A 27,578-nucleotide genomic window follows, 5' to 3' on the forward strand; every position below is an offset into this window, starting at 1 on the left:
AATAGATAACCTACTTGAAGTTCACTCTTTCACGAATGTGTTGAGCTGGGACCTGGAATAACAAGATGAGACATCTTAAGACTCATGAAGTTGCTAAGCTCATGCTAGAAGCTCCCTAAGCTAGTAATAAAATAGTGTATAGCTTCTAAATTATGTGAATTTAATTTAGCAGGGCTGTCCAATCCTGAAGGCCAATGTCCCGCAGAACTTGTCAAAGCACAATTGCACAGTTGGAAGTTTCTAGTAATTTGAGTAACCTGGTTCATGCATGTTTAGCTAAACTCTGCAGAATAGTGACTCTCCAAGAGCAGTATTGGTTTTATTTAAACCTGTCCCAGTAAGTAAATTTATATGATCTTTTATATGAAAGTTGGATTAACAAAAACATTTTTTTTTTCAAATGTCATATAGACGGTTTAGTTTGAATAAATTTGCAGCTGTCAAGTTTGTACAAAATGCAATTATAGACCTAGATTCGTCCAGTAGCTATTCATGCCAATATGACTTCACATTAACTGGACTTGCCCCTGTACACCAAACATTTACTTAACTCTTTAAATATTCAATAACATGCTAGTAAATTAGATTTACTAAAGATTTACTAAATTAGAAGACAGGAAATTGACTATGCAAAAAATCCACTGTAGCACGATTATAACTGTATATGTTATAATCAAATTAACTCAGAATGACCAGTTGAGACAAGTTCAACTCAGACTACTGAAGGTCCGCTCCAAGAGAGGAGACGGCGGATTTTAATTGGCACCAACAAGCATTTGTAGGGTACAGAACAAAGACATATAAGACAGTGTTGGCCTTTGTGATGATTTAGACTGGCCCAACAGCACTCATTTGGCTGTGAAAGCAATACATAAAACACAATCTTCCTATTTTTTTTTTTTTTACTCTATTTCAAAGGTTAAAACTGAGTCTGAAGCTGTTCCTAAAAGACTCTTCCCTCAGATAATTTACTGTAAGTATCTTTAACCAATGACAGATCCTGTTTTGGAGACTACTGCAGCAAACTAAAACACCATCTTCAGACTATACATCAACTCTATCAATACTTAATGTATCTTCCGAATCTGTAAGCCATGGTTTACTGGTTACTTCTTAGTAGGGGTGGGGGATCTCAGGGATCTTGGTGGGGTAGGGGATCTCAGGGATCTGGGAGGGGTGGGTGATTTAGGAGCTGGAGTGGGAGATTTCACAGAGGGAGGTGGAGTAGGGGTTGGGGACTTCACGGAGGGTGTAGGAGTCGGGGTCTTTGCGGACTGTGGAGCTGGCTTGGGGGCAGCGACGGGCTTGGCCATCTTTCCCAATCTGGGCTCTGGGATGTCTTCGCCTTGCTTGTAGACGCTGACTGTGATCTCCACAAATTCACCTCCGTACTTGTTCCGTACATTGATGCTGTACTTTCCAGAATCTTCCACATACACAGTATTGATAGTGAGGCTGGCGAACTTGCCGCCCTCGAAGGTGACCTTGTAGCGGTCATCAGACACAATCTCCTGCTCATTCTTAAACCAGGTAACCTCTGGATTGGGGTCACCCCACACTGTGCAAGTAAGACTCAGGCTCTGTGAAAGGTCACAAAGTATGTGCAGATGTTCTATGAATCAATCCATCATTTATGAACACTTCATGACAACACAGTTCACTTAGAAATGCATTAAAAAAATAACATATACTAGAGAATGTGGAAAAAGTAAGACATGCTACCTTCTTCTCCATAATGGTGACAACATCTGGCAGGCCACCTACCACTCTACCACGGTCTACAGAGGGCAAATAGTTCATATAACACATTTGGAAACTATATCCAACTTAAGTAAATTCAAAGAATTAATAGTTTTAGGTAAAAAAATACACTGATTTAATAATAAATTGGTAACTTCCATTTGTAGGTAAATTTGGGTCATAATTCTGCAATCTGTACACATTCCTAAGCTGATTTAATGACAATATCTTAATTTTACAAATTTTTACACTCTATCATACTGCCTGAGTTCAAGTATGCATGAATAGGAACTGGATAAGAGACTTATTAATGATGCATTAGAGCAGTTCTCGGAAATACTCACTCTTCTCTGCAAAGGCAGCAGCTCTGATGAAATAAAGAGGGGAAAAAAGGGAAAAAATATGAGTCTTTGGCTATATTTTTGAGCTGATGCTTAAAGGGATAGTCCAAATGACAATTCAGTCAATAATTACTCAACCTCACGTCTTTCCAAAACGTAAAACCTTTTCATATTCAAACAAAAATTAAAGTATTTATGATTAAATTTGAGAGCTTTTTGACCCTGCATAAACAGCAATGCAACTACAGTACAATGTCCAAGGCCCAGAAAGGTGGAAAGGACATCATAAAATAGTCCACGACATCAGTAATTACAACCGTAATTATATGAAGCTACAAGAATACTTTTTGTGCACAAAGAAAACAAAAACAATGACTTTATTCAACAATGCAGAAAACTCTTGGATTTCATAAAAAATGTCTTAATTTGTGTTAGACGGACAATGTCTTGAGGGTTCAGAACAACATGAGGGTGAGTCACTGAGGACGGAATTTTATTTTTGGTTGGACTATCCCTTTAAGAAAAAAAAAACAGTTAAGGCAATAAACTGAGAGTGTCTTACTTAAGTCTCTGGAACTCTGCATAGGCATCAGTGTATGCTGTTAGAATGAAGGAACACATTGAGAGAAGTAAGTAACACATTATAAAAGAGTCCATGACAAACACCCAAAAAAAAACCTCCATTATAAAAAACAGATGTGCCAGTGTTCGTTTGAAATGGTTTTGGAGAAACTTTTAAACCATGTTAAACTAAATTCCATTTTTGGGTCAAATTCTGAGCCAATAGTATTCAGCAGTCCAGCTTCCACTTGCCTTGTCCAGAAAGGTCAAAGGTGCGAGAGTATGATTTTTTCCCATCATGAATCTCAATGGTATAATGTCCCTTTTCCCTATCTGTGGGCTCACAGATCTGCATCCAGGCCATCTCAGATGTGCCTCCGATTCTCATCTTCTCTGAGGAGGAGATCTTACTCTCTCTGAAGCCAGGACAACAAAAGAGAGTCAGTCACTTTGACTACAACTCCCAAACACCACACACACTCCTGTCAAACTCTGTTCTGATCTTGAGTTTATATTATCATATCATTTCATTATCATCTAATTTGTGTATCCTGAGTCTGAACATAAGGTTGGTTTCTCTTAATGTGAGTGTACCTGTGAAACCAGATAGTTTTCATCTCCTCTGTGTAGTACTTCATGTTGCATTGCAGTCTGATACCTTCTGGTGTGCACTGAAGAACCAAGTCAGAGGCAGAGGAACCTATCACCAAACACACACATTACAATATTGATTCTGAAAAATAGAAGTCCATCGAATGATTTCAGCCAGTTCATAAAATCAGAATACAGTAACATACCAGCAATACTGGCCATGGCGTTGATGATATCCTCAAACACTGACAAAAAGAGAATTGAACATTTATAATCATGACAAATAGTGTTTACAAATATATATGGTGGCATTTAAAAAATCCAACAAGGTTGCCACAATTTAAAATATAATTTTTTTATTTGAATAGATTTTAAAATGTAATTTATGACTGAGTTGCAAAGCTGAATTTTCAGTAACCATTAACCCAGTCTTAGTGATCATAAATCATTCTAATAAACTGATTTGCTGATCAAGAAACATTTCTTCTTATGTTGAAAACAGCTGTGCTGCATGATATTTCTGTGAAGAAAATGCCAATTTTGATTAATTTAATGTGTCCCTGCTGTAAAAACTTTACATTCATAAACCTTTAAACAGCTGACACACATATAGTAATGAAATACATATCGTTACCTTTGCCAGAAATATCATAGACCGAAGTGTCTTTTCCACGGTCATCACCCAGTACAGCTTTGTAAATTCCCTGGTCTTTTCTGGAGAACTGGTGGAACAAAAAATAGTAACAACAGAAACAAAACAAGTTAAATATTGCATTTATCAATAGGCTGCTGCATTTATGTTAATGCTTTCTTAACTTTGATCTCTGAAGCGCCGGTTATCATACCATGGGAATTGGAAGAGAACAAGATCCAGACATTGGGTTTGGTGGAACATCAACAGTAATTTCTTCATCCTCTTTAAACCAGGTAAATGTTGTCTCTTTCTTCACGTTGGCCAGCTACAGTGTAAGCAATCATGGTATGAGACTCTGCTATCAATGTGAAATAGTCCTTAAAATGCTGGGATGCATTTACCTTGCACACAAGCATCACTGTGCAGTCATCTGTCACATGGAAAGACAGGTATTCTGAGAAGTGAGGGCCTGAGAGAAGCAGAATAATAAAACAGATTCATAAATGCAAACTGACCACTTATTACAAACAATACTGACAATATGGGGTAAAAGTTTCTTATTTATATTGCTTCACAAACCTTGTTTTCTGATGTGCTCTTTTCTCTGGAAATCAGCTTCCTTCAGAGCAACCTTGAATGCTAAGATTAAGAAATACAAAGAACGTTTGCTCATAGGTTTTTATAGTTGTGTAGTTATCCCAAAGCAGCATTGTGACTGGACTTTTACTTTTAGACTGTTAAACCCTTACCATCTCCCACAAGAACCAGTGTGCTTTGACTTTTGGCCTTGCCATCTTGCATCTGAATGGTGTAAGTGCCTTCATTGGCCTTGGTGAAGTGCTCAATAGTCATCTGGATGACTCCAGTAGAGACATCATGGCTGATTTTGTAACCCTAAACACAGTATAATCATTTTAAATATAATTTTACCAAGGGTTTTAACTGTGACTTTAATGATACCACTACTACTACTACTACTACTATCAATAATGTCAACAAATGCCTGTTATTATTACTTATATTATTTATTATTATTATTATTTAAAATGTATTAAATAGAAAATATCAAATAAAACAAATTATAATTATTTGTTTAAAACATTTATTTTTATTTTTATAATTAAATAAAATAATAATAATAATTAAAACTAATAAACTAATTTTGTTTATTATTTGTAAATATATGTAAATATATGTTGTAAATACAACAACAAGAATATTAATCATAATAACTAACTGTATTAATCATTTGCATTTTTTATTATAATTCGTTTTTAAATAATAATAATACAAATAAATAAATAATAACAGGCTGATTATCAATATTATTTGTATATAATAATAATAATGTCAACAATTGCATATTATTATTATTAGTTATTTGTGTAAAATTTAGATATCTAATGTTTATAATTATTATTTTTTAAATAATAAAAAACAGTAAATAAAACTAATAAATAATAAGTAATTTTGGTAATTATTGGTAAATATATAATCATTTGTGCTTGTACCTCAGCACTCGTGATGGCTTTATCGTTGACGATGAACCTGTAGTTGACAGAGGAGGACAACTTCTGAGCCTGCACCCAGAACCGCACGTGACCCTTCTCCAGAATCTCATAATTCAGCTCCGTCTTCAGCGGGACAACTGATAAAAAAGTCATTCATTTAAACACCAAATCATTCTTAGATACTCAAGAAATGACAATCCACAATCCACAGGCAACTCACTGGGATGTCTGATGTTATAGCTCAGCTCCTGCATTTTTTTTGAGCTCTGTAAAAGAAAACAGGTATCATATTAATTGAACTTGTTCTGAAGTAAATAAAGAAAGAGATATTTAAACCCAATCTCTGACCTTCTTCATTGACAGAGTAACTGGATGAAACTCCATCTGTGTCAGTCACCGCGACAGAGTAGACGCCCAAATCCTCCTTCTCAGCGTTTACAAATGTCAGCTTAGAGCTTGACAGAACACAACACAGCTTGGTTATTTAGAGCACTTTGCTACAGAACTTCATTATGTAATGATGTAATATATGCAACACAGTCTCATGACAATTCGTAAGTATTTAACAATTTGATAAACTGATTGCAATTTCATATGAATCTCAAATGTACATTTGTGTACAATCTTTTGACCTTGTTGGTGATATTTTTACACTAGTCAGACTGTGCAAACTCGTTTATTTGCACAAAACTTCAAAATTCTCATGAGATTGGGTTGAATAAATGACAGAATCCACACTGATCAGACATACTGTCTTCCAGAGGACGTGATGGAGACCCTGCTGGATTCAGTGATTTCTTTGTAGGACTTTGACCATGTGAACTGAGAGGTCTCGGAAACTTCACAAGCTTCAAATTTTAAGAAAATGTCTCCGGTTTCTTCATCCACACCACATACAATCTCCTTTGTACCTTAAAAAAATGCAAAATAATATCAAAATAAGGAGTTTTATTTATCATAATCCACTTTTTGCCATTAAATGAAATGTGACCTTATTTGCTTTTACTTGGTTCGGAAAAAAACTTTATGTTAAAGAATGAATGTGGATTAGGGCTGAAATGATTAGTCAGCATTATCAAAACAAAAAAAAAATTGTCAAGAATTTATTTTTTTATCGAACAGTCATTTTGATCTCATTTGACCTAATGTAAGGGCCTGCAATAAGGCCAATGCAGAGCTGTAGCGCAAAACTGTAATTCAGCTTCTCATATGCAATTCAAAAGAAGAAGAAAACACGGCACTTATGACAGCCGGTGTGTAAAGGCAGCCGTGTGCTGCATGTTTTCCTCTAAATAACAAAATAAGCAGAGAACAAAAATGTTAGCGATGAGAAAACAGCGGTTAAGAAAGCATCTAATCATAGTTATGTGTATGCGCTTGTAGGAGTTGTGCAATCGGCACATTACTTTTATTTATATAGTGCTTTATAAAACCTATTGATTAATAGCAAGCAGATTTACAGTATGAACAAACCCCGTCAGTAATGCTTTCAGTTAGAATAACAACTTGATTTTATGTTATAATGCAGCTATCCATTGTGGAGCAAACTAAAGATAAAATATTTTTATTAGTGAATGCAAAAATGAATAAATAAACATTACAATTAAGTGATAGTTAGGTTTGTATAGATTAAAGCTAAATCTAGCTCTGTAAAGTTTAGATTATTATGACACTATAAGGTGTTTTAAGAGAGCTAATGTTTTGAATAAAATAATTTATCCAAAAATAAAATGTATCATCACATGCTATTATTTTGACTTACAAAGGGATTTGTGAGACAGAATGATGAGTTGCTTTTTCATAAAGTTTATTAAATGGTGAATGAGAATGTCATCTCATTTTGAATGTCTAAAATATTTTACAACTATTTTTTCAATTTTTCAAAAGCTGAAGTGATTGACTTATTTTATTTTACTAATTAGAATGTGTAACTCAGTATTTTCACAAATTGTAAAAGCTGAATAATATAAGAACAGATCCTACTGATTAATCTGTGAAATAATCAACGATTATGTTGTTAATCGTTAAATTATCAGTAATCGTTAAATTATCAGTAATCATTAAATTAATCCAAGTTACAAAATAAATTGTAAGTGCTTCCAGCTGATAATAATACAGTATTGCAGTTACCTGGCATTGCTTTTGCACATACAGGATCGGACACATCTGAAGCTTTTCCAACACCTTTAGCATTCAAAGCCCGGACTCTGAACACATACGACGCTCCAGTCTCTAGTCCAGCCACCTAGAGATCAGTGTACAAACAACTGAATATGTATTTCACAATCCCAGATTTCTGTAACAAAATGAGGGGTTTGTGTGTTACCTTCAAGTAGCAATGCCCAATCGGCTCGGCATTCACAGCGGCAAAATCAGATGAGTCCTTCTTAGCCATGTCCAGAAAGTAGCCAGTGATGGGACAGTCTCCGCTGTACACAGGAGGCTTCCACTGCACCAGGACGGAGGTGTCACGCACCTCCCAGAAACTAATGTCATACGCCGGGCCTGATAACAAAGAGAGGAATTATGAACTGGTATTTTCTGTTGTGCAACCTCCATATATGAACAGTGTTGAGTTGCATAATTTAATTGCAATTTGATTGCTTTCCTTCCCATATTGCATTAACTGCTTCAAATGATGAAACACCAATTTTTCTGGAGTTAAGGACACAGAATATGACAGAAGCTTAACGTATATGCTTTATTTTGTTAAATTAACATTGTTAGATGCCAGTGTTTCCAGTCATAGCTATGCAAAGATTTGATTTAAAAAACAGTATCATAACTATGAAACGGATTCTTGTTATGGTTTTAAAATCTGCATTTAACCTCAGATTGATCTCAAAGTAAAAACATGTGTCTGATTTTGTGGTGCTGTGATTTAAAGGTTTTATTTTTCATCTTTAGATTCTAGGTCTTTTGCTTTATACGGACAGTAAACAGGGGACTGACCAGGTTCAGCCATTGTCCAGGCTTCACAGGCAAAAGCTTTGCTGGGCTGAGATGGCAGGCCAACTCCGGCCAAGTTAGAAGCCTGAACCTTGAACTCGTAGAAAACTCCACTGGTCAGATTCTCCACCTGGACCCAGTTGTTTCAAAAACAGACCAATACAGAAAACACACAATGACAGTACACATTTAGAGTAGTTTTGTAATTAGTTCATTAAGAAATATATTGATTAACAGCGTACCGTGAAGGTCCTGTGGACAGCCGGATTGGGGCCAACCTCCTTCCAGTCGACTGATCCTGCTTCACGCTTGTCCAGGTAGTAAGATGTGATCTTAGAGCCGCCCGTGTTTTTGGGGCGTTTCCAGGCCAGGGTCATGGAGGATCCATTACAGTTCAGCAGACTGATGCCGTATGGGGCGGAGGGAGTAGCTGATCGTGTGAGATCACATACATTATGAGTGACTAGAGCAATTTTGGATGGAACACAGAGCTTTATTTAAATCTTTATTCAAGTTTTTTAGAATTGCATCTCCAACTGTTACTGATTGTTTTTGTATGATAATACATCCACGCCAGTAGATGTCAGTATAAACTACAAGACCACTTTTGTATTCAGGCCGGTAAAACACAAAACATATGTAGTGCACCTTTAATATGCTACTTACACTTCAAATATTTTACTATATATACCGTCTATTATTAGAATTTTCTGTTCTGTTACTGTCATTCTGTTACTGTGGAAGATTCTGTCTTGAAAACCAATTCCTTGTATTTGTAAACATGCCTGGCAATAAAAGCTCATTGTATTCTATTATATTCTATTCTATTCTAGGTACATTTGCATATTTTTGCAAATGCAACTGACAATGTTTGGATAATACATCCACGCCAGTAGGTGTCAATATAAACTACAAAACCACTTTAAATAAAAACCAGCACAGTTGCATACGTACAAAGAGCAGCATCAATGAAGAGAGGAGCAGATTCCTGCGATTCTTCGCTCAACCCATAAGCATTCACGGCTTGCACACGGAAAACGTAAGTATCTCCTGGGACCAATCCATGGGCCACAAACCTGACGAATGGAAATCCAGATGATCAGGCACAATGTAAACCAACCTCAAGAAACCAGTTTAGAATTCTCAAGCGATTATTGTGGCAAGCTTAAACAAAATCTGGATGTTTTGTGCGCATTTCACCTGGTGTGTTTGTAAGGCCTGTGGTTACAAGGAAACCATTTTTTGGAGCCGACCAGAGAGGCATCCACATAGTATCCCATGAGGTTGTGAGCATGTTTCGAGGCCTCCCATTGCACAAAAGCAGACGTTTTAGTGTTTCTAGAAGCAATCACCTGTCCCGGGGCAGAGGGGACACCTGCAAAAACCAAAACACAACAACCTTTAGAGATATTTTCACAGGTTTAACTGGGAGTGGAAGCCAGCTGTGCTGAAAGTGAATGTAACGGTGGATGGATGTGGGATGAGGTGGGACTAAAACCCAATAAATGTGAGCCAAACAACAACAGTGACAAACTTCTCGTGGAGTGGAAAAGCATTTAAGATCATAGTGATATTTCAAACTTTAAGCGAGCTAAGTGATATCCTTTTCACAAAGCAGAAGGCTGTGGTAACATAAACATACATACCAATATAAAAAAAAAAAAACATGCAAAATACAGCATGGAAGTCATTATACAAGAAGCATTTGTAGGATTTTTTGCACATCTTCTGGACATCTTACATCACATAGTTTGGCATCTGACAGTTACACAACCACAACAACAGGTTGACAGTTTAGAGCCTTCTTACCATAAGAGTCCACCTTTTCGATGGGTGCTGTGGGCTCTGAAGGCTCACTTGAGCCATACTTGTTGACAGTGATTACGCGGAAACTGTAAGACTTGTTGTCCTCCATATCGTAAACAGGGCAACGGGGAGATCGTAGCTGGACCGCAGTGTTGACTCTCTGCCAGACGTGACTGTCACCTACACACTAAGTCATGGAGAGTTTCCCCTTTAAAAACCCAATCTTTTGACCAAATATGACGACTGGAACTGTAACATTACATTACATTATTACACTGATAATGTATTACATTAAAACACTACATTCAAAGCACAATTAAAGACTCTAGTCATTTAAGATTATAGCATTTTGATGTTCAAATTCCATGACTTCCTTGAGTTTCAATCTAACATTGTTTATTCTGAAAACTAGTAAGATTAAGAAACTGACATTATTCATATTTTAATAGATTTTAAACATTATTATTTTCACGGATCATAAAGTGCACACACACCTTCTCAATGAGGTACCAGACAGGTGCCCGTCCGCGAGGACTAGGTGGTGTCCAGCTCAGAACAATATATGTTTTGTTTATTTCTGTAGCATGCACATTGGTTGGTGGACCTGGTATTGTTACATACACTAAATAGGAATAAATCAGATGTTTATTTATACAAGATGACAATATCTACTTTACATATACACTCTTATGTGCAGTGTGTTAGTAACTTAGTAATAATGTGTTGAGACAACATGAATTTCTGGCAAAAACTTTGGACCTGTTCACTGACAAACAAAAACTACGGTAGAGAAAGAAGTAAAGGGCATACAGTATACTGTACTGATTACTTTACTAAATTGTATAAGAAAACAAATAGCAGCCAAAAATTCAGTTGGTCATATCCCTTTAAATAACATTTTAGGATTTAGACCACACTGCAGAAAAAAACAACAACGTTTTAATACTTTTTAGATTTATTTAATTGGATTTGTTTAATTTAGCTGGATTTAATGAACAGATTATTTCACTCATTTATTTGCTGGTTAAATTGAGTCTGAGGAACACACATGTTTTGGGTTAAATGAAGAGATGATATTTAATCAGAATTATTGGTTAGAAGTTCACCCTTAATATATAACCGTATCTAACATTTATTATTATTATAGATACTATTTATTCATTTTTGCACTTGTTGTCAATCCAGTCTAATTAGCTGACTTAAAATACTTTTGGAAGTCATGCTCCATGCTGCATTACTATTTATTTTCTAATGATATATTTGAATTAATATGCAGTTTACATAGCCTAATATAAATTGGGAGATGACATGTAATATCCTGACTTTGAAGTCAGGACTACTTAAAATGAAGCCAAACAGATGATTAAAAAGGAAGAAAAACGTGATTAGTTACTGGGCACCTTCCATTCATATGAATTTTAACATAAAATCATTAAGGTCCATGGATATTCCATGGTTTTTCTTTATTCTTGGTTACAATGGTCACATGAATACATATTTTTATATAATACTCAAGGAAGAGTCGTCTTCCTTAAAAAAAATTTTTAATGTACATTTTCAAAAATCAAGGTTTTGTTTAACCCTTGACATTTTACTAGATTAAATGAATGAATGAAAAAAATGGATTAAGTGTTAAATTGTAATTTGACAGAAACGGCATGCATTTGTTTGGATTGAGAGGATGGAGAAAGATGATATTAATGGCTCAGTGAAATCTGAAATTGAAGTACCTCCTTGCAGTTCCTCCTGTCGAATCGCAATGTCATATTTCCCTTCGATTTTAATCACTGTTTCACAATACATAAACATAATACTTCAATTCTACATCAGGTTGGGTGATTGCATTTACAAATATTAAACACTAGACTCCTTTTAAGATCACCTGTACAGATGCCTTTACACTTTCATGAAATGTGTATTTCTAAAGTGACACTAAAGGCATCTAATGAATTTGAAAAAACACAGAAAGTGAAGTATTAAAGGCACTTGGATCACACAAGTGAGAAAATTATTTATAAATTCGGAGCAAAAGCATAACGCTGCATCCTGTACACTTACCGTGACTAAAGCCAGAGGTGTCTGGGGCTTGAAGAAGTGTTTTTTGTGTTTGTTTTTGCTCCTGATGCAAGCTTGCATTTTGCTTGAATTAATTATAACAGCTCATGTAAATCATGTGGGTTATGCTGGTCCTGTTTAATGAATTTATCTGTTGTTTTTGTGCTGTGTTTTAAGTCCTACCTTCCACATCACTCTCCACTTCTGCAGCGGTCACTCCAGAAGACATCCTGGAAGGCAGACTGATGCCATCTTTGTTCACAGCCCTCACTCTGAAGTGATAGGAAGCCCCCTCGGTCAGGCCGTGGACGGGCAGCTTGCACACTTTCACAGGGGAGTCATTGACCTGGACCCAGTCCTTGGTTCCTGACTTGCGTCTGCAAGACACATAATGTACAGTATTGTAAGACTTTTTTAAAATACTCTTAAATATTTATCTAAATAATTAACATGTATGGCCATTTTTGCACTGAATAAAAAAAAAAAAAATAAAAAAGATTTTTTGTATCATAATTGCATGATACTGAAACTCTTTAGACTTTAGAATTGCTAAATATAGCGTCATATTTGTGGGATATAGACTCGCAAATCTGACTTTTTCCCTTCAGAACAGGGAGATACAAACTCAAAACTGCGAGTTTTGCTAAGAAAAAATTATATAATATTTTATACTTTTTATAGTCTATACTTTAGGAATTAATACTAGTGCTGTCGCAATTAAAAACATCCAAAAGAAAAAGGTTTTGTTTACGTAATATATGTGTGTGTACTGTGTATATTCATTATATATTATAAACGCACACACATGCATGTATATATTTAAGAAAAATACATTACGTTTATATATTAAATGTATTTATACATGACAAATTATATTAATATGAATATATACATGTAAATATTTTCAAAATATATGCTGTTTATGTGTGTATCTATATAAAACACACACACACACATACATTAAGTAAACAAAAACGTTTATTTTAGATGCGGTTAATTGTGATTAATCATTGTACAGCACTAGTTTATACTTCACAATTGTGACTTTATAACACACAGTCGCAAGTTATTAAGTCAGAATTGAGAGATATAAACAAAAAGTCTAATTTGCGGGTTCATATCTCTCAATTCTGTCTTTATTTCTCCGAACTGCAAGTTTAAATCTCACGCTCCTGACTTTGTAACTTGCAATTTCACCTGTCCACAAAGTATCCAGTGATGGGAGCCTCGTGGGTGGTGTTTGGAGGTTTCCAGGAGACCAGGACATAATCTGGGTTGACATCAGAGACTTTAACATCCATGGGGGCTCCAGGGGCCCCGGCCACAGTGGGAGTGGCATCTGTCAATCAAATACAGACATGTATATATGTTAGCTCCCAGATATTTTAGTGATGGTTAGCTAATGCGTCACATGTTCTGTACCTTTAACAAACAGGTAAGCACTGTGTTCAACAGATCCACCCTTGCTCCAGATACGAAGCGTGTAAAGACCCTCATCATCCTTGTTCAGGTGAGGAAGTGTAAGCTTGGCGACCCCACCACCAATTGACATCTCAGCCCACCTGGATGGAACTAGCAAAGTATCTACACACACAAATACAGAGTGTTAGTATCAGTTGAGCGTTTTTCAGTGCTTCTAAACTGACTGAGGAATGCAGGCTCTCACCATCTCTGTACCACGTGGCCTCGGGCGGCAGGTTTGGGAGATCAGGCACCACCACCATGTTGGCCACCAGACTAACAGAGTCTCCTTCGGTACCAAACGTCACTCCAAATGACTCCAGCAGGGTCACCTCAAGCTTGCTGGGATGAATGCCGAAGAAAGGAGCTAAAGGAAACACAATTTAAACCCAAGACCACCCATGGGTCAGATATCCACCATACCAATAAACCAAACCATTAGATTGTGCAAAGCTTGTTTAGCTAATGATTTTGTGTTTGAGTTAACTCCTCGTATTTATATATATTTAACACAAAGAATTTGCAAGACTGTTTTTCATGATCATAGAGACTGCACTCTAATCTAATTTATATCAAATATTTGAAAGCCGCCAAAAATATTCACAACAGATGACTTTTTAATATAAATAAATAAGACTGTTATAAGCTGATAGAAAAATTATATTTTAATGTGTCTGGCTTGACTTGAAAAATTTTGCATTCACTTAAAAACTTTTGCATTGCCTTCAAAAAGTGGTAAGAGAGATTGTAAGTTCAATTACAAATTATTAACCTACATGAAATTTTTAAAGCTGCAAAGTTATTATCAGATCTTTTAATTAAAGAGATTGCACTCACAATTCCTAACCTATATGAAATATTTTAAAGCTGCAAGAAATGACTGAAAAATTGATTTTTTTTTTCTTTAATACGATGATATATTGTTTTAAATAAATGTAAGATAACTTGGTTTTTTGTTTTTGTTGTAATTTTACTTTTTTCATGTATTTTATTTATTTTCAATGTACTACTATTTATTTGTATTAGATTTAATTGCATTTAAATTTTTGTTTGTTTGTTTCTTTCTACATTTATTTATATATTTAGCAACTATATTTCATTTGCTTAAATCCCAAAGATGTAAACTTCATCCCCCCGTGAAACAGTAGTCTTCATATTTCACATTTACTATATTTCATATTAACTTTCACACACCAAAAAAATTGCAATTTGTTCTGTTCGTTATTTTTCCACAACCCAGTTCGTCAAGTCATTTGAGGATCTATGAGAATTAATAAGGATTCAGAAACTATACACGTTCTTTGTATAATCGACAGCTCTAGGAGAAGTTTACCACACTGCCTTCTGTTTACAAGCACAAATAAACCCTGGGAAAAATGTAACACTGTTTCCATGTCTTATCAAGGCTTTCCATACAGAACAGAACATGTTTATGGCTCATGATCTCAAGTAAGGTCCTACAGCCAAATACAAGCTCCATCTCACCTTGCCCTGGCAGATAGGAGAGCTCTCCTCCCTCTAGTGGCCCTACATGGAAAGACAAGAGGGGGAAATGACTGAAAGACCAAAAGAGAAGAGAAAAGATGAGGAGAAAAGAAGACACACTCACTCCTGACGCAGACAGTAGCTTTGGAAGTGGTCTTTCCATGCGGATTGGTTGCCACAACACTGTACACTCCAGAATCAGTAACTGCACATCTGCAACCAAACAACACAATCTCAATGTAAATAAATGGGTGTTGTAACCAGAAATATAAGGAGAATTATCATTACTGCCTTTCGAAATTCAGGTGTGCTTTTAGTTTCACGTCTTTTGGACTGAAGGAATGCAACACCCATTGAAACAGCTTGAAAGATCAAAGACATATATATTTTTAATATAACTCTGACTGGATTCGTCTGAAAGAAGAAAGTCATATACACCTAGGATGCCTCAGGGGAGAGTAAAAGCAGCCTAATTTTTATTTAACAGGGTGGAAATGCTCTCTATGCTCTTCTTTCAAGAACTATTTGGTACGAGTGGAGAGACTTTGCATCCAGAACATGATCTCAGACGACAGCAGTGTGCTGGACTCAGACATGCCTTGCTGTCCTTGAAGGAGTGAGAATAGAGCACCGAAATGTGACCTTCAGTCCCTGTGGACTATTTTAGAGCCACTCCGTTTCCTTTGCCATGCATAAGAGACGTTTGTCCTGACCAATACACCAATTTTATTTGATTATTTCCGCATGATTTGATATCTCTCTGAGAGCTGTAGGAAAACATACAACAAGCTTTTGTGAGAATGAATGAGCGTCTGGTCAGACCAAACGTCCTGGGATCTCTGAGAGCTGCTGCGAGTCTCCACGGGCGTCAGGCGTTCCAGGATCGAATGACGCATTGCTAAGTTGAGCAGAACCAACAGCTGAGACTTCTTCAAGATGAACCTCACTGGGACTAAATTGGAAAGTGTCGCTCTCACAAGTACTTCATTCATTTTCGCAGATCATTACAGATGGAAAATAGAGAGTTGCACTCCAAAAAGTGAAAGTAAATGAACCAAAAGCACCATAAAAGTAATCTGTATGCTTTGTAAGCTTCATTAAATCAGATGATATCGCATCTTTGTGAGAGGACAAGATTAAAATGTAAATAATTCGTCTCTGACGATGTGGCCTTGTATAATTGTTAAAGTTTATGCTTAAAAACGGCCAGATATTTGCTACAGTCAACCTGTCAGCTGTGACTGACAAAACACTGTCACAATAAAAACTAAATGACATCAAATGCAACTCAAAACACACTAAAATACATTACTAATACAAAATTAAGTAAATAAAAAACAAATTTGATGTGTCATTTATAGAGACTTCTGGAAAGATTTACAGTTATAAATTACCATAAATTATAAAACTGTTATAAAAAAAAAATAACAATGACAGTATATTAATATTTCATAATATATGATAAGTCATCTTAATAGTTTTTTTTTATTTCACTAGCATTTTTTTTTTTTTTTTGTAAACAAAAAAAAAAATGTTACAATGTTCATTTTCATATGGAAGAGAGCAGCTTGGACATTGTTTGCAATATCTCACTTTGTGTTCCAGGAAAGAGAGACAATCAAATGAGTTTTGAAGACACAAGGGTAGATAAATATTAAAGATAAGCTCTCTTTCTAATTCATTTAGGTACAGTACATGTGTAATAAAGAGTAACTTGAGGGTTTTGTTTAATTGTTAGCAACTCTAAATTAAAAATGGAACAAGGAACTTTTAGAGGCTTAACTGTGAACTGAGAGTGTGAGAGGTCTTACCTGCTAATAATCAGACTGTGAGCACCGTACTTGTTCTCAATTTTGTATTTTCCAGGAGCACTCAAGGGCTCAATGGCAACATTATTCTTATACCTGCAAATACAGAGAAAAACTGTACCGTTATGCTTCATTTGGACCAGATTAGTAGGAGAGTTAAACCACAGCAGAGACTGAAAACACGTAAAGGACCTCATGAATGAAGCAAAGTTTTACTAACAATACATCTAAATGTTTTTATGAAAAAAATTCAATGACTGAATCACCTTTTCACTGTGATTATTCAAATAATATCACCGTTTATGCTGCTGAAGTTTAAATTAAGCTATCAGATCATTACTAAAGCATGTTTTATAAAGGTTTTGGAACATCAAACTGAATCCAAACCATTTGACAGTAGGGCTGGGTTGGCCGGACACGGTGCAGAACAGCTTGACCGGAGTCTTTTCCCACACAGTGTGAGCTCTCAGACTGATCTGGAAGTCCGGCGCTTTGGGAACCTCCGCAGGACAATCCTTCCACATTCCCTTCACCTGTTAAAATACAGGAAAAAGTCTGCTTTTCGACCTTCATTGTATGGACAAAACACACAACACTGTTAAGAATATCTTCTTTTGTGCTCCACAGAAGAAAAAAGCCATCAGGTTCGGAATAACAACACGAGTTCATCAACACGAATGATCATTTTTGGGCACACACTGAGGTATTTTGAGAAAGAGAGATAATTAGGATGATGTTCACCTCTCTAGTAATCTCAATATTGTTGACTTGCTCCTTTGTGGCCACTTTCATCCTGTGCAGCTCCTGCTGCAGATGAACCAAATCTCTTCCAAAGTGAGCCGCCATTCTCTGATACTCCTGCATGCCTTCAGGAGCCCTGCGGACACAAAACTCAACATTTACATTCCAGAATGCACAGGTTAGGTCTTAAGAGTACAGTGACATTATCATTTTTGTCATCTGTAAATATGGAAGCAGGCGTCAGGGTTACTCTTACACTGTCTTTAAATAGCCCTCTGAACTGTAATAGATGCAGGAGCCAATAAAATCTCACCTCTCCCTGAAGGTTGGCACTGTGTAGGCTTGTTCTGCCATAGCCTCAGAGGCCTGGACCTGCTCCTTCTTCTCTACCCGAGAGCTTGATTTCCTGCTGTACACATCAGAACAGTGTTTGAGTCATGTTTGCATTGTGTGACAGCAGTTTGTTACATTTCACACTTTGTGCTGTTGTGTGAAAGTCTGAGTTTCAACTACTGAAGGATCAGTTGCATCGTTTATTATTGCAGTACACTGTATATTGTGGATTGGGCCTACTATACAGTGGTTATTATTGCTTAAAATTGGATAATAATGTATATTTTAGTTTGCTACAAATACTCGTCGGTACATTCACTTAAACCACATTTTAAAAACACAAGTTATTATGAAATTAAATATAAAGATGCCTTTATGCCCTATACCTAAGTGTCTTTATACAAAAAAAAAAAAAACACTTAAGTTTAACTAATTGTTTTTTAATATTATTTTCAAACTATAATTTCTTTTAATTTTTTATTCTGATTATTAAGTATTTAAGTGTCAGGAAACAGAATTCAGTTTGCAGTTACATTAATTATATTATTTTTGTATATTAATAGAAATAAGTACCTATAATGGAAATCAGTATATTTTTATTGTTTTAAAATGTGTACTTAAACCACTTTAGATGGTTAAGTTCATAATTAATTAGTGAACGAATAAGTTATTTGTTCCTCCTCTTTTTAAATCCCTTCAAAAATAAAAATAAACAGATTTTAACAGGAAACGCTAAACAGCATATTTCAGTCACCAGCGCCAGTAAAGCTTTACAAAAACCTGACTAACAACTCTGATTGTGTCTTCAATACAAAACAAATTATGATCACAAAAATGTTTATTAATATAATTAAAATGGTGATTTAGATGACTATTAACCTTTTATATTCTGCTAAGTACAATATACTGTTTGGATCCAGATTCGTTCTTTCAACGCAATGGTTCCTAACACAGGTCCTGGAGGCACCCCACCACTGCACATTTTGCATGTCTCCTTTCTGTGGCACCAATTTTATGTTTTAAAGTCTCTACTAATGAGTTGATGACCTGTTAATGGTTTGGTGAAAGCGGATTTATTCATGCTTGTTAACCTAAATCCAACAGCCTCCACACTGAAGCAAATCTGAATCCCCCCTATACTCTTCACCCAAAATGTCAATACAAACCACTTTCTTTTTTGACAGCCAAAAAGCTTGAGCGCCATGCCTTATATCATATTTTCCTACAGTATGCCAAGCAGTATATTCTCCTTTCTCACCACTGATGTATGACGTAATGTTGAGTCTGTTCACAGAGCACACTAGCTTTGCATATACATCTTTACACACCAGTGTCTAATCAGGTCACTAGTCCTTCTGGTCTCTTATGAAGCAACATAGAGAGCGGTATTAGCACAAGCGGAAGCTGCTGTGTGTTTAAGGACAGATCTTCTGGCCTGCTGAGCCAAATTCATGTCAAAGCTATCCATATGCTCGGCCATTCGAATTCAGTGCAACCGCATCCCATACCTTGAGTGTTGGACAACATGTTTTGAGCTTTGATGTTGCGATTGCTCCTGCCGATAAAGTGTAACGCCCTTCGCAGGCATGTCGGGAACACTCTGAAAAAGACCTTTAGACCACACCAAGACTTACTGTGCAGTCTAATTCATCATACTGGGCAAAATAAACCATTAAGAATGTTAAATATGAGCATGGCACATAGTAATATTAGTTAGCAATGAGACATGTAATACACAAATATAGAATGATTTGAAAATTCAAATGATTCCGAAATACTAAAAGAAATACCCTTATAGACATACATAAACTCCAAAACTGAATATTGCCTGTCCAAAATAAATCAGTGCAATGTAAAATACTGTATATTACCAGAGTCAGTTTCTTACTTTAGCTACTGGTTATTTTAAACTAGCACCAAAATCACCTCTCCTCACATTCCAGCCAATCAGCAGCTCCATGAGCTCAAGTGCATCGCATTACAGGCAGAAAGTGAAAAGCTGACCTCAGAATAACTGGACACAAACATCTCAGAGCTACAAAAATCCAAGCGGGAGCAAAAGAATCTGAGCAAAAAACCTTAGATTTGACCTTTGACCTGCACATAATGTGACAGGTTGCTATGACCATAAGGTCTCATGTGGAAACAAACAAACTACAGGATTTGTTCAGTTAAATTTAGACCGACTCATTCCAAAACAAGATTTTTGGAACTACATCTAATATGAAGATAAAGAAGGCTCAAAACATTTTGCAATGACCTCAAGTCCAGAATCACTTCAAGCTTTAAACACCGGAGACTTTCAAAATTCAATAATGTCAATATTCAGTTGAAATCATGCGTGTGAAATACACCCAATATGATCATCTGGGTAGCATACGTCTCCCAAAAGGTATCTGTTAACAGATTAACAAAATAAAGCTGCACTTACCCCAAGAGAAAAGAAGAGCTTTGAGTGTTGGAAGAGCAGCTTGAGAGCAGTTGGAAAGCTCCTGCTGAAGGAACAAAAATAATGCACTCACTTAGGGAATGCCTTCACTCAGCCGCCCCATGTAAGGATACTCTTAAGACTATATATAGCATTTACCTCAATTTTCAGACCATTTTACCGACTGAAAGAGAGCAAGACAACAGATTTAGTTTAAGATGGGCAAATGTTCATTTATTGCTTTTTAATTGGACTCTTGAGACATACAATTAGGGTAAAACAAGATTTTACCTGGAAGCACAACCCCAGCAGGATCGGCATTGGGAAGTTGTAGCCTTGTGTGCATTCTCACTCACTTCTGAAGGATAGAAGCACGTTTTCTACAATGACCACAACTTTGGGTTTAAACTCTGTTCTCTTTTTGCCCTTGGCTCAATTTTTAAAGATGCTTTGGCTTGTAAATATTATATATACATACATCCATACATATATACATATCTCTCTTTCTCCTTGGGTTATTGCAAAGATAAGTACTTTTTCATCTTTTTTTTTCTAAAAGTAGAAACAACTTCCAAAAGGATGCCGAAGTCGGCGTCTTAAGAGCCCTTTTTAGGGTTTTGATCTACTTCCCCTCCCCTTGCCTACAGTTGCCAACATCTATTTTTAACGGGAGATAAAACAGAGAGAGAGACTGTAATAGACACCCTGCAGTTACAGTAGTGCTGTATAAGTCATTAATTAATCAATACTGTCTGTCAAACCACATCTTATAGACGTAGAACAAGAACAGGAAAAATCAGAGGAAAAAATTAGCGTGAAAATAATGTTCATGTATAAACTAAATTCATAAATTCATAAAACGAATCAAATGAAATGAATGAATGACAAATTATCATTTTTATTATTATTATTATTACTAGTTGTTAAATACATTAAAAATCAAATAAAATACTACTAATAAAAAAATTCTACGCTATGCTTTTTTGTTGTTGTTGTTGTCATACGCTAAATGCAATATACTTATATGAGTTTTTTTTTGTATCAAAGACTGAAAGGATTAGATCCCAAATTCCTCCTGTAGATGGTGATCCCTCTGCTCCTTCCTGTTGCCTTACTGTGTTTTATCAGTTCAAACTTCTTCAATTTTCTACCTTGGCTAGAATAGTTGATCAGCTGAAGCCATCGGATTCCCCTCTTGATGTTGTTCCATCCAGACTAATTAAACAAGCAGTTGATGTAGTTGGGCCTAGCATTTTATCAATAATAAATAGCTCCCTTGTATCAGGGATTTTTCCTGCATCTTTCAAGCATGCTGTAGTGCAACCATTAATTAAAAATACTAAATTGGATCCTACAGATTACGCAAATTACAGGCCCATTTCAAAACTGCCTTTTTTTATCAAAGGTGCTGGAGAAAGCTTTCCTTATTCAATTGCAGTCTTTTTTGAATAAGGCTTTAGGGAGCATCATAGTACAGAGTCTGCACTTTTGAAAGTTTGCAATGAGGTTCTGCTAGTGGTAGACTGGTGATACTGCACTTTTGGTGTTGATTGACCTTAATGCAGCTTTTGACACCATAGACCATGAATTCTTATTACTCAACTTGAACAGGTGGTAGGGATTCGAGGTACTGTTTTAAACTGGTTTAAGTTCTATCTAACAAATAAGATATTTTCAGTTACCCTGGGCAATTTTTCATCATCATCTGCCTCTCTTACATGTGGGGTCCAACAAGGCTCCATTTTGGGACCTACTCTGTTTTCATTGTATATGCTGCCATTGCCAATTGGATCTATCTTTAGTAAACATGGTATATCGTTTCACTGCTGCACTGATGCTACGTAGATCAATGTACCTGTAAAGAAGAAAGGCAATTTTTTAGAACCTCTTCTCGCATGCTTAAAGGACTTGAAAACATGGTTGACTGTGAATTTTCTGCACTTTACCATCAATTTTTTGCACCCTCCAATGCATCTGGGTCTACTAATATTGATTTAGGCCCTTTACCTAACTATGGTATATCAATGGTAAAAAATGTAGGTGTAATTTTTGATGATGCCTTGAAATTTTGATAAGCAGATCAATGGTGTTGTTCGATCAGGGTTTCGTCAACTAAGAACACTGGCAATGATTAAACAATTTTTATCCGTTTGTGATTTTGAAAGAGTGATGCATGCTTTTGTGTCTTCCCGTTTGGACTACTGTAATTCCCTGTATTTAGGTATTAGTCAGTCCACCCTTTCATGACTACAGATTGTCCAAAATAACGCTGCAAGGTTGTTAACTGGTTCTCGTAAACGGGTCCATATCACTCCCATTTTGTTACCTTTGCATTGGTTGCCGGTCCATTATAGAATTGATTTAAACATTTTGCTGATTGTTTTTAAATCTTTAAATGGCATTGCTCCATCTTATATTTCAGATCTGTTGAATAGTTTACCGTTACAGATGAGAGCTGCCTCCACACTGGTGTCATTTAAGTCCCTTTAAAAAACTCATTTATTCTCCCAGGCTTTTTTGCTAAATGCTATTCAACATTTAGCAAAAATGTTGTTATTTGTGAAATGTTTTTTGTGTATATGTTGATGTTGTTAGAATCTGTACAGCACATTGGTCAACTTGTTGTTTTTAATCGTGCTTTAGAAATAAATTGCCTTGTCTTGCCTTGCCTTACTTGCATTATAAAACACTGTATTTTAATAATGGAAAATAATGACTAACTAACATTAAATAATGCCCTGGATAAATACTAAGTCAGCATCAACACACTAATGAATACTGCATGTAAGTAACTCAAACTTTAAAGTAATTTAACGCTATGACGTTAAAACATGTCTATTAATAGTCAACAACATAAAACAAGGACATGTCATATTAGAAGACGTAACATTGTTTTATTGAGCATGTGGTCAAAACAGAGGAAAGCTGATATGTAATCAAATCAAAGACAAGGATAACAAAATAAAACTTTTTTAAAATGTTTTTTTCTTTCAAAAGCAGCGTCATCTTCAGTGAACATTTTTGGGTTTGCAATATATTACCTTAAATTCCCAAATGATCTTTGGTGTAGTGTGGAAAATAAAAACAAACAAACAAATAATCAACAGCAACAAGAACAAATCTGTAATAAAATATTTACAAAGCATGTACTAAATCCTTAACTAAAATTGTGTAATTTGAGCTTGAAGTTAGATTCAAACAGCGTATTAAAGTGCATCAGATTTCAGTAGTTTGAGCGAACGAAGCGTAAGAGTGCATAGAAATCATCTACCTAAAACTATCATTTTATCATTAGCATCTTATACAGAACTCAGTGCACTGCATTTACTGTGTTACCATAAGCTGTTATACAGCACTTGGATATTACTGTAATGAATGCAAACAATGGCATAATGCCAGGAAAAGTACATGAAACATCAACACTGTGGAGGAACACCATTCTGGCAAATTTGAAAGGAATGTTCTATGGCATTCAAAAATCAAATAAGAAAGAAAAAAACTAACCCTAAATCCACAAAAATAAATTATTTTAAATGAAATAATACAGTTTCAGATCTCTTAAAATCACATCTTTGAAAAGTAAAGAAGTAAAACACACATTCTTCAAACCTTCCCAGCTCCATGCATGAGTTAATATTCAGTGCTGCTCAAGAGGAGTAAAAAACCCTGATCTGATAACGTAATCTCACAAGAAGCCACAGTTTGTATAGTATGGTAAGTACCTGCAGTCCTCCAATTAAAATATACACAAGCAATTTCGACATTTGAATTTAAACAATAAAACCCTTAGAATAATATCATTCCTATTTTATTTTACAGAAACGGAAGAAGATGCCGGGGGTGAAAAATAATAAATAACTGCACCACTGAAGCAGGTGTTTCTGTTGATGGCATAGAGGAGTGGTTCTAGTAAAAGGCACATTATAGCTACCATCATTCAGCTGAGCCGTTATTCTGCATTATTGATCATACTTGCGCTGTCCGCGTCATCAAAGTTGCGCTGGTAACGTACAGTCGAATGGAAGCGATGCTTGTTTTTCTGGTACAAGATGAAGGGGACAGCCGCGAACATGCACAGGAGTACAATGATGAAGAAGACCAAAGCCACAGGGCTTCCTGGATCTGCACATGCAATATTTAGGCCAAAATGTTACAAAATGTTAAGTTTTATTTTCAAAATCATACAACATTTTCTGTATATGATGACATATAGTTGAAAACAATATGCAAAAAATATAATAACAATAAAATATAAAAAATATAAATATAAAATATATATATATATATATATATATATATATATATATATATATATATATATATATATATATATATATATAATGTATATGTTTTATTGTTATTATATTTTAGATTTTTTGCATCTCATTTTAAACTATACATTTAACGTGTGTGTGTGTGTGTGTGTGTGTGTGTGTGTGTGTGTGTGTGTGTGTGTGTGTGTGTGTATATATATATATATATATATATATATATATATATATATACTTAAATATATTTTATTGTTATTATATTTTTGCATATTGTTTTATATATATATATATATATATATATATATATATATATATATATATATATATATATATATACACACACACACACACACACACACACACACACACGTTTAAAATGATATGCAAAAAATCTAAAATATAATAACAATAAAACATATACATTATATATATATATATATTTTATATTTATATTTTTATATTTTATTGTTATTATATTTTTTGCATATTGTTTTCAACTATATGTCATCAGACATATATACTGTATATATATATATATATATATATATATATATATATATATATATATATATATATATATATATATATATATATATAAATATAGAATTATATATATACACATACACACACAAACACACACACACACATATATATATGAGGTAATGTTAGGTAAAAAAATTTAGTCTGACTGCACTTGTAAGTCACTTTGGATAAAAGCGTCTGCTAAATGCATGAATTTAATTAAATTTAAAATTTAATAGATTTTTTAAAAATATTATTTTCCATTTATATGAAATGAGACATTGTCAAGGTGAGAGATTTTGTGGACTCACAGGCAGGGGCTTTGCAGACGATCCGGCTGCGGCTGTTCAAGCAGCTCGTGTGGGTCCAGGAGCCGTTGCTGGACACCATGACTGCGCAGATCTGTGGCGTCTGCCGGGATAATTGTGGGCCTGATTTTGCATCCCAGCTAGAGAAGTCCAGTTCACTGCCATCGTGCCAACCTGTGGGCTCACCTGTTGCAGAGATTTATAAAGATTTACATTACATAACTCTTACAAAAGGAAACAGTTTGATTCAAGGCAGATGAAATCATTATTTCACCATTGGCGTCAACGTTGAGCGCCAGCCACACGCGGCTTGTGATGGAGGGGTTCTTATTCATGAAGTCAGAGACAAAATCATTCTCCTCTTTGCTCTTGATGGTTAACAGCTTGGAGGAAGAATCTGAAGAAATACAAGATGTGGTTAGACATTTTCAGGCTGATTTTGGATGGTGTATAGGAGTGGTAATTTTGTCATTCGTTTTTAATTTAGTCTTTTAAATTAGTCCTGTGTCAAATTAACTTTTTTGTTGTTATCCTACTTAGTCAGCCTTGTCCAGGTTTTGTTAAGTAACGCTTTAGTCAACTAAAAGTCTGAGAATTATAGTCAGTGGAAACATAGTCACATTTTCATCATGCTATATAATATTTACACTTTTTTTTTATTTACTCAAAATTATAATTACAAAAAAAATTCATTTGAGAAATGTATTTTTACAATAAGCAAAAAATCTACAGAATGTGGACTCAAATAGTTTATTTTACCTCATCTATTGTACTGATTTATTATAGGCTAAATATTATATAAATTAATATCAAAGACTTATTCACTTGCTCTGTCTACATTATGAAAACTACAACAAAATACTACAACAGTGAAATTCCAAATTGCAATGATGTTTCTCTGTTAAAACAACAACGGTTAAGTTTTTATCGCAAACAATATAGTCAAGATCTCATGACAGAGATCTTTCATTTAAGCTGAACATCTCACATGGAGATGTTAAACTCCAGCATGACTTTTGACGCTTCTTATAAAGAGCAAGTGTGTGTGTGTTTGTGGTTGCCAGATTGCATCTGATTTGGGGATTTGAACTGGCAACCAAACACATGAAAGCTCATGTAGGAGCAGGGTGCAGTAATATTTTGTCTCTATTTTGGCCAAAAATAAAAGGAGATTTGGTATTGTTTTTCATTTCCAAAAGACATATTTTATTGTCAACGATATTTCATGTTAATACAATCACAGTTATTGTTTACTGGCCTTACTGCCTCGTTTTAGTCATGGGAAAAAAGCTCATCAGCGAACATTTTTCGTCACAGCTTTCGTTAACAAAATTAATGTGATTATGTGGATTTGAAAAACTGAGTTTTAAACAGTTTAGAAAGGAAACCATCTGCTGCTTCTTGCAGAAATGGTGAAACATATTTTGCCCTAGCATTTGAATATTTTATCATTGAGTTTGGCTGCATGTGTACCGTCTCTTCTTGACCAGAAAAAGCTGCAAATTTGTTAAAGACACAGCAATACAGGATATAAACACTCACCCAGATTCTGACACACGTTCTTGGCGCTCTCCATGGTAAAGACGGAGTAGTTGTACATGTTGAAAGCATAGCAGTGATCTTTGAACAGGACCCATGAAAGTGAGCATCACTCTTGGGACAACTGCTGCTGGATTCAGAAGAGAGATGTGCAACAGTTTCTGAGAAATAAACACACACACAGAAAAAAAAACAGTTTGAGACTGATCTTTCAGAACAACAGCTGTGTTTGTGTTGCGTCATTGCTTGCTTGTCTTACTCTCACTGATGTGGTTGTAACAGATGGCTCCTTCTTGGGCTGCATGACAGTTGACAGCCGTCCAGGTGCCTTTTGAGTCCACAAACACACACTTTTCCTCATAATCAAGGCCGTCGTTGACAAATCCATCTGGTATGAATTTCACTGCACTCCCATCTGACCACTCATATGGCCATCCACTTACCTAAAGACACAGCCAGACAAATTACATGACGATGGCAACAACTGAGAGCAG

At 35.4% G+C, this 27,578-nt stretch overlaps 2 protein-coding genes across 2 annotated transcripts in view; both read right to left on the reverse strand.

Moving 5' to 3' along the window:
• Positions 1 to 707: 707 nt before the first annotated feature.
• Positions 708 to 20,511, reverse strand: LOC113111012 (myomesin-2-like). Its single transcript, XM_026275379.1, has 37 exons — positions 20,448 to 20,511; positions 19,525 to 19,627; positions 17,997 to 18,089; positions 17,684 to 17,819; positions 17,330 to 17,475; positions 16,946 to 17,038; positions 15,259 to 15,347; positions 15,135 to 15,176; positions 13,855 to 14,016; positions 13,611 to 13,772; positions 13,386 to 13,527; positions 12,372 to 12,565; positions 11,864 to 11,920; positions 10,628 to 10,755; positions 10,137 to 10,320; positions 9,528 to 9,702; positions 9,282 to 9,403; positions 8,570 to 8,757; positions 8,331 to 8,457; positions 7,705 to 7,883; positions 7,509 to 7,623; positions 6,130 to 6,289; positions 5,730 to 5,833; positions 5,599 to 5,646; positions 5,379 to 5,515; positions 4,617 to 4,761; positions 4,447 to 4,506; positions 4,269 to 4,336; positions 4,079 to 4,192; positions 3,868 to 3,955; positions 3,440 to 3,478; positions 3,237 to 3,342; positions 2,895 to 3,058; positions 2,644 to 2,680; positions 2,085 to 2,107; positions 1,723 to 1,778; positions 708 to 1,580 (listed from the first exon to the last, which is right to left on the reverse strand). The coding sequence occupies exons 2-37, from the start codon at positions 19,602 to 19,604 to the stop codon at positions 1,107 to 1,109; spliced, it is 4,437 nt and encodes a 1,478-aa protein (XP_026131164.1). The 5' UTR covers positions 19,605 to 19,627; positions 20,448 to 20,511; the 3' UTR covers positions 708 to 1,106.
• Positions 20,512 to 23,318: 2,807 nt separating this feature from the next.
• Positions 23,319 to 27,578, reverse strand: part of LOC113111013 (lymphocyte antigen 75-like) — a 28,706-nt gene continuing 24,446 nt past the window's right edge. Inside the window, 6 exon segments of the mRNA XM_026275380.1 lie at positions 23,319 to 24,566; positions 25,549 to 25,731; positions 25,820 to 25,942; positions 27,088 to 27,186; positions 27,189 to 27,245; positions 27,344 to 27,527. Of these exon segments, the coding sequence (XP_026131165.1) occupies positions 24,394 to 24,566; positions 25,549 to 25,731; positions 25,820 to 25,942; positions 27,088 to 27,186; positions 27,189 to 27,245; positions 27,344 to 27,527 (819 nt within the window). The 3' untranslated portion in view covers positions 23,319 to 24,393.

The sequence above is a fragment of the Carassius auratus genome, chromosome 11 (genome assembly GCF_003368295.1).
Source record: "Carassius auratus strain Wakin chromosome 11, ASM336829v1, whole genome shotgun sequence".
Classification (NCBI taxonomy): Eukaryota; Metazoa; Chordata; class Actinopteri; order Cypriniformes; family Cyprinidae; genus Carassius; species Carassius auratus.